Below are 10,741 nucleotides of genomic sequence, written 5' to 3'. Positions count from 1 at the left end.
TACATATCTTTTTACTTATAAACACCTTTTTAAAGTTTAAAATTTCTATTAAATATTTTTTTAAAGTTTAGAAATTTAAAAACTAAATTTATTTTTATTAGATTATATACCCTCAATTATACTTTCAATAAATCTAAATTTAGTGTTTCAAAATTAAATTTCATCCAAATTAAATAAATAATAATAATAATTTTCATGCAAGAAAATATACTTTTACGTGAATATAATATAATGACTCATAAATAATATATATATATATATATTTAATAAAAATAAAAAATAAACTAGTCCTAGGGATTAAAGTTAAAATTTATGGAAAGAATAAAAATTAAAATTAAAAAATTAAACCAAATTTATTTTTTTTATTTTAGCAATTTTTTTTTTCAATACTTAATTAGTTAATTATATAGAAAAAATATATTTATTATTTTATTATTATATTTGCTTCAAATTTTTTTCATCTAACTCCTTAGTTCTAGATTCATCTGTGGCCATGCTTGTGGGGACCACATTTTGTTTGTTGAATTACTTATTTATCCTTCTTTATAGTCACTGAATGCATATTTAACTTGGACTTCGATGGTAAATTCGATCCTTATATTTTAGTTTATTTACAATTTGGTCCAAACATTTTCAAATATTAATTTCAATCTCCATTAGCATTCTCGTTACGAAAATATATCAATAAAAATAAATTTTAAAAGATTAAATTTTGGATCATATTATATTAATCATATTTTAAATTATTAATTCATTCAATGATACTTTAAAATTTGATTATGTTATTTTTTTAAAAAAAAATTATTCGTTTATGAAAATATAATATTTGATAGTATATTTTATTTTATTCTCTATATTTAATTAGTTTATATTTTTTTTATTAGTAGATATTAGTTTCTAGCCTCTATCTTATTTAAAGTTTATGAATATCAATAAAAACATTCTTCTGATCTCAATTCTATTTCTCGATCTTAACAATATTCGAACCTTTGTATTATAAACTAAATTAAAATCTTATATATAATATGAACTAAATAAAAAAAAATTCAAATATTAACATTAATTTTATTCTTAAATTTTTAAAAATATTGAATAAGTTGAATTATAAAAAGTATCGAATAGGTTGTAAATTTTTTTATAGCTCGAGATTATATATATATATATATATATATATATATATAATCAAACTATACAAACTATAATATTAATGTGGTTGAAAAAAAAAGTGATAAATAAAAGAAAAAGATTTGGAATTAAATGCCTCGATTTGCGAACGAATTTTAGTGTAAGATATTGTGGTCCATTGGTAAAGTATTTTGCAAAAAATTAAATAAAAACAATAATATTAAAGTAAATTAAAAAAAAAATGATAAAACCATATCTTTCATAAGATTTTATTTATTTATTTATTTTTAATTTTAGAAAATCATCCATTTTAGCTAAAATTTACTTTTTTTTTTTTAATAATAAATATTTATAAGATATCAAATATGTTGTAACTAGCTGAATTATGTTTAAACCAACTATAATCCTGATGTTTTCCGGAGACATGATCAAAATTACTCTCGTTTAGATGTGGTGTCGGTTTATTCATGTATCTATTCTTTAATCGTACATTCCATTTATCTTTATTAGTATGAGACATTTTGGATGAAAAAAAAAAATAAAGTCGTAAATGCTTAGGGGAAAAGTGGACAATATTAAACTTTTAAAAATATCAATTAGTAATAAAAATAAAATAAAATAAAATAAAAACTGCCCCATAGATACAACTAGTTGTTAATTTTTCCATACTCGAATAGTTTTTCCATACACTGTTTTCAATCTCTCACTAAATCTTGCTTTCAAACTCTCTCTCGAAAATCTCTCTCGAAAATCTCTCTAACCTGTTTTCTAGAGCTTTCTCCTTAAATTAGGGTCAGAAGCTCGAGCATACGTTGTCTGGTTGTAGGCGACGCGCAAACGTATTGACTTAACTCACTTGTTGCTGAGAAGTGAGTGCTGCACAATCGCAGTCCGCTGCTAGGAAAAGACGGATTAGATTAAAACAAAAGTCTATAAATTTGTTGTTGAATTAGTTACCGTTTCTAAAATTTGTAGGTAAATATTGAATTAAGAAAATAAAAAATAAATAAAATATTGTATATAATATTTAATTAAGGAAATAAAGAAGAGATTAGTAAACTAATTGCACGTTAAATCATTTTGTCTAATGAAGGCTACACCTCACATGGGCTTGGCAACAAAAATTTGAACATCCCAATCTCGTAATTATCTCCAACTTCAGGCCCTTTTTCATTTCCATCCCACTTCAAAATTCCCCCTATATATAAAGCGTTAAACCCAAATCCTCCAACAAATCAAAACAGACGCTCCATTTTCCCTCACTTTCCCGAGAAAATCAAACTCTCCAAATCAGAGAAAATGTCCACCGGAATCGTTAAATCCAACAACATCCGCCGCATCGTCAGTATCCGCCAGATGCTGCAGCGGTGGCGGAGGAAAGCTCGCGTCACCGCCTCTTCTCGCTCCGCCGGTGATACTCCGTCGGATGTTCCGGCCGGCCATGTCGCCGTCTGCGTCGGAAGTAGTTGTCGACGGTTCGTTGTTCGAGCGACGTACTTGAACCATCCGATCTTCAAGAAGCTTCTCTTGCAAGCCGAAGAAGAGTACGGATTCGCGAACCAAGGTCCTCTTGCGATTCCTTGTGACGAGTCGGTTTTCGAAGAGGTTCTTCGGACCGTTTCCCGGTCCGAGTCTGGTCGGTTCTTGAATCTCCCGGATTTTTGCCGCCGCTGCCACGTCGACTCCCCGACTAGTCTCCTCCGTGAATCTCGGCCGTTGCTTTTTGACTTCGCCGATAAATCAGTCTGCTAGATGAAAGGGGACTTATAGAAGATCGCGACTCGGGCTGGTGACTCGGCCGAGTTCAACTGGACTCACTAGACTAACTTTTTTATTTATTTATTTTTTCTTTTGAAATTTGATTTGAATGAAAAAGAGGGAATATTATTATTTACAATATATTTGTTTTCTTTATTTAAAATTGGATAAGCGAGATCAATTAACTCGATCAACTTGATCAAATTGGTCAACTCGGTCCCTCGGGTATTGAGTCAGCTCGAGTCGAATGGGTCGGGTTTGGGATTACTTCTTGTATATGGGTTGCCCATTTCTCACTAATTTATATGAAAAAGTCAATAATTTTATTATTATTTAAATGTATTAGTTACAATATGAAATACTTTTTTAATATAATTCATGTTCGTTATAATTTAAAATTAAATTATAAATTTAAATTTAAATTGTTGGTATTTTTTTAATTTTAAATTAAAATTTTAATTACTTTCCTATTTAATCTACATAAATAAAATTATTAATTGATCTTAATGTGTATGTAAATATTTATAACAATGTCTCAACATAATTATTAATTTAAAAATTTTTGTTAATTATATTGATAATATTTATAAAAATTAAAACTTTATATTTATATCTACATCGATATTTTTATAATTTAATAATTATTTAAAAAGTTGGATATTTGAATTTTGTATTATTATCTTTTTTAAAGTGAATTATGGTGTTGGAAAGAATTGAATTATGTTTTTTGCAAGGGTATTTTAGTCATTTTCATCGAAAGAATTTTTTTTTTTTTTTTTTTTTTTAGAATTTGAATTTAAATGTTTTACTTAAAATAATTTATTTCTCATACTATTTTTTTTAAAATTCACTTTGAACCAACAAATTTATAAAAAAACTAAAAGAAGTCATAAATTAACTTTATCATTCTTATATTATTTATTTTTTTTTTCATTTTTATATTTTTTAAATTTTCATTTACCATTTTTAATAATTTAAGAAACACAAGAAATTTCATTGGATAATATAAATATTTTTTTTAAAAATACAAATTTATATTTTATATTAGATAATAAAATTTTGTTTAAAAGAGAATTAGCTGTCTTAATCCTATTTTTTATATTAACTATTGCTTTTTAATTTATTTTATTACAATTATACAAACATTTTTACGTCATTTCATTTTATTTCATTATCTAATTATGTGTAGAATTTTTAAAATTATACAACAAAAGAACGTGAGAACGTGATTGGTCGTTTACAAATAAGATCGAAAAGAACATCAGCTATAAACTTACTTCACGATGTCATCATCGACGCTAAAGACAGCTTAAGAATTATTTTCATAATTAATTTAATAAAAAAAAAGTTTAAAAAAGTGATGCTCAATTTTTTTAATGAAAGGTATTGAATTATTGATTTTTGGAGATAAGCTTCGTTTTAATTTAATTTAATTTAATTTAATTTAATTTAATTTTTTGGTAATATGATTGATTATGATTTTAATTTTGGAGATAAGCTTTAGGTTGACAGGTTGATTGAAATGTTCCTAAATTATTGCAAGGTAAATTAAATAAATAATATCCTTAAGGTTTAAGCCAATGATGAGCTGCCACGTAAGATTTAGTGGGTCCATTTGGGAGTCCCACTTTATGGGAATATAAAGCACCTTAATTAGGGTTTGATTTAATTAAGATTAAATGAGGTGTTAGGCCTCTAAATGTTGGGCTTTGAGGCTTTTGTATGACCCTCTCCCTTCAAAAGCCAAGCATCTAAGCCTTTTTTGGAGGCTCCTTTTGAATCCTTTAGACGCTCGGAGGAGAACGAAACACCTTTTATAAGGGTGTGGAACCCTCTCCCTCGAGACGCGTTTTAAAAACTTTGGTGGCCTTGGGGCATTACAAATGGTATCAGAGCCAAACACTGGGCGATGTACCACCAAAGAGGTTCTTCCCTGGAAGGGGGTAGACACGAGTCAGTATGCCAGTAAGGACGCCTACCCCAAAAGGGGTGGATTTGGTGGGGGTCTCATATCGATTGGAGAGAGGAATGAGTGTCAACGAGGACACTAGACTCTGAAAGGGGTGAAGAATTGTGAGATCCCACGTTTGTTGGAGAGTTGGAGAGGAGAGCGAACGAACAAAAATAGTGTTCATATGTCTCGAACTACCCAACCCTAATCCATCTTAGACGGGTTTGAACTATTATAGAAGAACATAGAAAAAGAAGAAGAGAATGCAAAGGTTGACTAAGAGAAAGAAATTAAGAAGAAAGAGACATGGAAAGCATAGACAAGGGATACCCTACCCATCTCTCTCATTTCTATATATTTTAAATTAAACCAAAGTTTATAATTATATAATAAACTTCTTGATCTTCCATATCGTTTCTACGGTTTTAGAAGTTTTAATCTTCTTAAATCATTGAAATAAATACGTAATCGATAGAGGTGTTCATGAGCTGAGTTGGGTCGAGTTAACACATTCTTTAGATCCAATCTAATTGTTCGAGTTAACATATTTGTCACTCTAGTTTATTCTATCCGTTTACGAGAGTGCCCTTGAAGGAAAAACCTAAAAATGACAATATCTGCTATCGGTGGACTTAGACAGTTACAGTTCTTCTCCAAACAAATCCAAATTCAGGGTTTAATCAAACAACATGTTCTATCATGATAGGAACAATCCTAGTTCTTGCCCTTCCCAAGTCTGTTTGGTCACATACTGTTCATATTGAATTATAGAAGAGTATATTTTAAAATTAACAAATTTGAAAATAATTTACAATTGTGGGTCATTGTCTAAAGTTTTGTAGGGTCGGTTTTGCTACCCAAACCCTAAAACCGAAAATCTCTCTCGAATAAATCAAACTTGATTATCGGAAGAAAAGACCTAGAGTCAAATAAAGGTAGATAGAAGCACATGCAATACATATAATGATATTAAGTACCTTATCCAACTCTAACCAACCTCATCAAATGTTATATTTTTTAGGTGTCATGCTTGACTTGGAATTCAACTCGTCAAACCTTTCAGAAGCTCGATTTTTTTTTTTCCTTTTCCCCTTTTAGCACATGTTAGGGTTTCAATTAGCATGTTCGGTATAATATCAGTTTGACAAACTTGATCGATCAACTTATTTAACGATCAGGGTTACGAATTCCACGACATAAACATATGAACAAAACAACCCTAATTGAACCCGATCAACTTATTTAACGATCAGGGTTACGAATTCCACGACATAAACATTTGAACTAAACAACTCTAACTGAATTAGATCAAGTTATTTAACGATCAGGGTTACGAATTCCATGGCATAAACATCTGAACTAAACAACCTTAACTGAACCCAATCAACTTATTTAACAATCAGGGTTACAAATTTAGGATATGAACGTCTGAAATAAACAGTAGTAGCTCAACTCGATCCGAGTTTTTTTGGTGTTGTTTTTTTCATTGTTTGATTGAAAATGGTGTGTACTTGAGGTGGGACAATGGCCACATAGACAAAAATGGAGAAAGAACATGAAGACAACTGGAAAATAAGAAGGGCATAATAACAAAATTTCCAGCACTTTTGATCTGAAAACTGATTTGATAGACTTGTGAGGACCCTTTTTTGCAATTAAAGCATAATTGCTTTAGACATCTTGTCCCCATCTTATTTAATTCCCGTTTATCAAGAAATATACGTCATTTATAAATATCGATGTCTCGATTTTATGTAAATATTCAAAAGTGGGTATGCATCTAACTCAACAAAAGTACGTCATGGATCTTCTAAGCCGGTCTAAGTCCATTATTAGTAGATATCGTTCTCTTTGAGATTTTCTTTTCGGGTTTTCCCTTAAGGTTTTTAAAACGTGTCTGCTATGGAGAAGTTTCCACACTCATATAAAGAATACTTCGTTCTTCTCTCCAATCGATGTGGGATCTCCCACCCTGTGTGACTCGAGCTTAATGGCAAGCTGTATTTCAACTGATCTTTTGTGTCTATAGATACTGGAAAAGTAAAAAAGGACGAAATTGAAGAACCACATCTCGACCCAGATATAAAAATTGAACTTTTAGGGTTCGACCCAAAAAATTCGGTATTGAGAGATTCACTCATGTTCATAATATCACGACGAAAAGCATCCTAATTTCAACTGAAAACGTTCCGGTCGATATAAAAATTGAATCTTTCAAAAAAATCGAAGACGAAATTCTTGTGGTCGGAAATAAAAGTAATTGTGTGATGGTGAGGGAGTAGATAATATAATAGGCCAGCAAGAAAAGCACATACCCTAAGGCCAATGGTCCTTTGATTCTATAAAGAATGACAGAGATTTGTTCTATCAAACTCAGTCCCCATGTAAAAACTAATTGCTTCCATCACCACATGTTCATCGATTTCATTTAATATCTTGTCCTCGAAAAAAACGTTCGTCCACTGAATTCTGTTCGGGTTAGTTCGGGTTGGTTTTATTTATTAAAATCGTCGTGAGTTAGAAAAACCCTATATTACGGAAACGAACTACTATCCCTTTATTGATTTCATTTATGATTCGGGTTGATTCATTTTTATTTATTAAAATCGTCGGGAATTAGAAAACCCTGCATTACAGAAACGAGCTACCGTCCTTAATTGATTTCATTTATGATGTTCCGTTATAGAGATGTATTTTTAAGTTTTCTCTTTCTCAACCGATAACGTGAAATTCAGTAGCGTACGAGTTAGCTTTGAGCACACGACGTCATAGAGTAATGAAAATTGAGGTCGGAGATAATAATAATACAAAATTAAGAATATATTAAATATATATATATATATTTTGGAAAATAGTAACAATCATGGGCTTAATTGGTGGGAATTGATCAACAAAATCAATTTCCTCCACCGACTCTTTAAAACAAAAGGTTAAAATAAGTTCCTTTTCTTGTCTCTTTATATTATTGTACCTAAAATAAATAATAATAATAATAATAATAACTTTGATATTTATTTGTAAATTAATTTTTTTTTTTGAAAACACTGATAGTATAGTTTTATTAATATGGTTGAATCTTAAAAAAAAAATTAAAAAAAAATACCTGTATTTTTTATATTATGTTTAAAAAATACTCATGAAATTTTAAATATAACATTAACACCAGGTTAATAAGAGAAAAAACACGATTTTTAAAGTCGACGGATTTTCTCGAGAGCTTGATGAAGACGTGCCTTGGATCTAACAGAGTGATCGAAAGCTTGGTACGCCAGTTCTTTCGAGCGAACTCCTGAACTACCGTCCTCATCCTTAAAAAGGGTTTTGCAAGTTTTTCCTGTCAATACATGAACCGAAACTGTCTATCGACACCTCATAGATTTTCTTCGTTTTTAGTATTAGTTTTGAAAGTTTATTAGTATTTTTGAAATGTGATACTAACGGTAATATTATTTTTGAAGTTAAAAAAAATTAAGAATATTAATGAAAATTTTAAAATTTAACGCTATTTTTCAAACACTTTTTGAAAATTTAAGGAACGATTTACCTCTCAAACCAACAATAATGGTATTTTTTTAATTTTTTTAGTTTAAAAATATATATGTTTTTTTAGACTGGAAAAGTTTAAGAATATTTTTATTAATTTAGCCTACGTTGACATTTTAATATCGGTCTATCAAATCTTATTTTAGTTTTTTAAGTTATTAATCCTAAAATAAAAATTTTAAATTTTAGAGATTAAAATTTTTATCAAAACAAAAAACGGATATTCAATATGAACATAATTTATACTATCGAGATTTTTTTATATCATCGATCAAAAGATTAGATGTTCAAATCTTCGATAATTCAATAATATTATTACTTTCATCTCTCGTAGGGTGTTTGAAGAAACAAATCCACCGCTATGAGGAAAATCTCCCATGCTACTAAATATTTATACAAAAATACAAACCCTATTTTACATCGAGCTTAGCTCATCAGTCAAAATAGCTATTGTCTTCGTCTCGACACTAAAAGAACTAAATCGGGTAGTAGTTACGAACACATTTTCAGCTACACCCGTTCTTTTTTCAAGAAAAAACGTTCGACACGTGATAAACTGTGGTTGGATCGTGAACGGAAAGATGGGTGGTGTTTTAAGAAAAAAAAAAAAAAACCCTCCAAAACGGGAAAAAATAATAATACTATGAATAAAAAAGAATGAGGGATTTGTGCATTTGGGCGGTGGTGGGTTCATTTGAGAGCGGCGGTGAGTGAGCGGAAAACCACCTCTTCACAAGGAATAGTGAGGCCCATATGGTGGTGGAAGCCAAATTCCTCCTCCGCGAGGCGGAGGAGGCACTGAAAATCGGGGTGAGTTAAGAGGGAAATGGGGACGACATATCGGCTGCGATTCTGGCCGACGTAGACGGCGAAATGTCCCTTGGGAACGCCGTCGTAGGCGGTGGCGGTAGCGGTGGCGTCTTGCTTCCGGCCTAGGCTGGAGCAGCGCTTCACAATGTGCTTGAGAGCGGCGGGCTTGGGAATCGGCATTGGGGGAATTTGGAAAGGGATTGGGAGTGGAAGGAGAGGTATTTATTGAGAGAGCACGGAAGTTGTACTGAGAGAGAGATGAGGAAGGTGGGAGCCATGGCCATGGGGTGCCGTCGCCATTGTTGGACCTCCAAATGACATATGGGGTCCCTCTGCTTTTGTGGCTCTGCTTTCTTCATCACTTTCTCTCTCTCCTCCTCCTCTCTTGATATTTAGGATTCGGATCCGTATTTAATGGCCCCGACATTTCCTTGTATCTCCCGAGACATAACCACGTTACCTACTTGTTACTTCTAAGAGTGAATTCTATCGTCACGTACTTGAGCTAAACCTGCTTAATTTTAGAGTTCTTGTGATTGAGCTACTGAAAATAAGTGCTACGTGTTATTAGTGGAGGTAGTAGCCTCAATTCTTTTAAGTTTTTCTTAAGGATCATATTTGTGAGATCCCACATCGGTTGAAGATGGGAACTACATATCTTTTATTACACGCGTTTTAAAAACCTTGAACGGAAACATGATGAAAACAATATTTGTTACCGATAGGTTTGGGTCGTCACAAATGGTATTAGAGATAGACACCGAGCGATGTGCTTACGAGGAGACTGAGCCCTTAAGGGGGTGGACACAAGGCAGTGTGCCAATGAGGATGTTGGGTCCCGAATAGGGTGGATTGTGAGATCCTACATCGATTGTAGAGGGGAACGAAGTGGAAATCTTTCATTGAGGGGAAACACAAAAAAGAAAGCCCAAATACGACAATATCTGCCCGAAAAAGAAAACCCAAATAGGACAGTGTGCCAATGAGGATGTTGGGTCCCGAATAGGGTGGATTGTGAGATCCTACATCGATTGTAGAGGGGAACGAAGTGGAAATCTTTCATTGAGGGGAAACACAAAAAAGAAAGCCCAAATACGACAATATCTGCCCGAAAAAGAAAACCCAAATAGGACAGTGTGCCAATGAGGATGTTGGGTCCCGAATAGGGTGGATTGTGAGATCCTACATCGATTGTAGAGGGGAACGAAGTGGAAATCTCTCATCGAGGGGAAACACAAAAAAGAAAGCCCAAATACGACAATATCTGCCCGAAAAAGAAAACCCAAATAGGACAGTGTGCCAATGAGGATGTTGGGTCCCGAATAGGGTGGATTGTGAGATCTAAGCCCAAATAAGACAATATCTGCACGAAAGAGAAAACCCAAAATAGGACAGTGAGTCGTGAGGGTGGATTGTGAGATCCTATATAGATTGGAGAGGGGAACGGAGTGGAAATCTCTCCTCGAGAGGAGAGTAGGACAATATCTGCTCGAAAGAGAGCCAAATAGGACAATACGTGCTAACGTAGAAAAGGACAATATCTGGGATCTCTCG

The 10,741-nt window shown here is 32.2% G+C and overlaps 2 protein-coding genes across 2 annotated transcripts; one reads left to right on the top strand and one right to left on the bottom strand.

The window, feature by feature from the left end:
- The first annotated feature begins 2,346 nt into the window (after positions 1 to 2,346).
- On the top strand, positions 2,347 to 3,215 carry LOC111468443 (auxin-induced protein 6B-like). Its single transcript, XM_023113676.1, has one exon. The coding sequence runs from the start codon at positions 2,425 to 2,427 to the stop codon at positions 2,875 to 2,877; it is 453 nt and encodes a 150-aa protein (XP_022969444.1). The 5' UTR covers positions 2,347 to 2,424; the 3' UTR covers positions 2,878 to 3,215.
- Positions 3,216 to 8,755: 5,540 nt separating this feature from the next.
- LOC111468411 (auxin-responsive protein SAUR50-like) lies at positions 8,756 to 9,399 on the bottom strand. The gene has a single exon (XM_023113621.1). It carries the CDS (start codon positions 9,365 to 9,367, stop codon positions 9,068 to 9,070), a length of 300 nt encoding a protein of 99 aa, XP_022969389.1. The 5' UTR covers positions 9,368 to 9,399; the 3' UTR covers positions 8,756 to 9,067.
- Between the last annotated feature and the right edge of the window lie 1,342 nt (positions 9,400 to 10,741).

This window comes from Cucurbita maxima, unplaced genomic scaffold (genome assembly GCF_002738345.1).
Source record: "Cucurbita maxima cultivar Rimu unplaced genomic scaffold, Cmax_1.0 Cma_Scf00036, whole genome shotgun sequence".
In the NCBI taxonomy this organism is placed as follows: Eukaryota; Viridiplantae; Streptophyta; class Magnoliopsida; order Cucurbitales; family Cucurbitaceae; genus Cucurbita; species Cucurbita maxima.
Note: the sequence above shows the minus strand (reverse complement) of the source record. Positions and strands in the feature narration are given on the sequence as shown.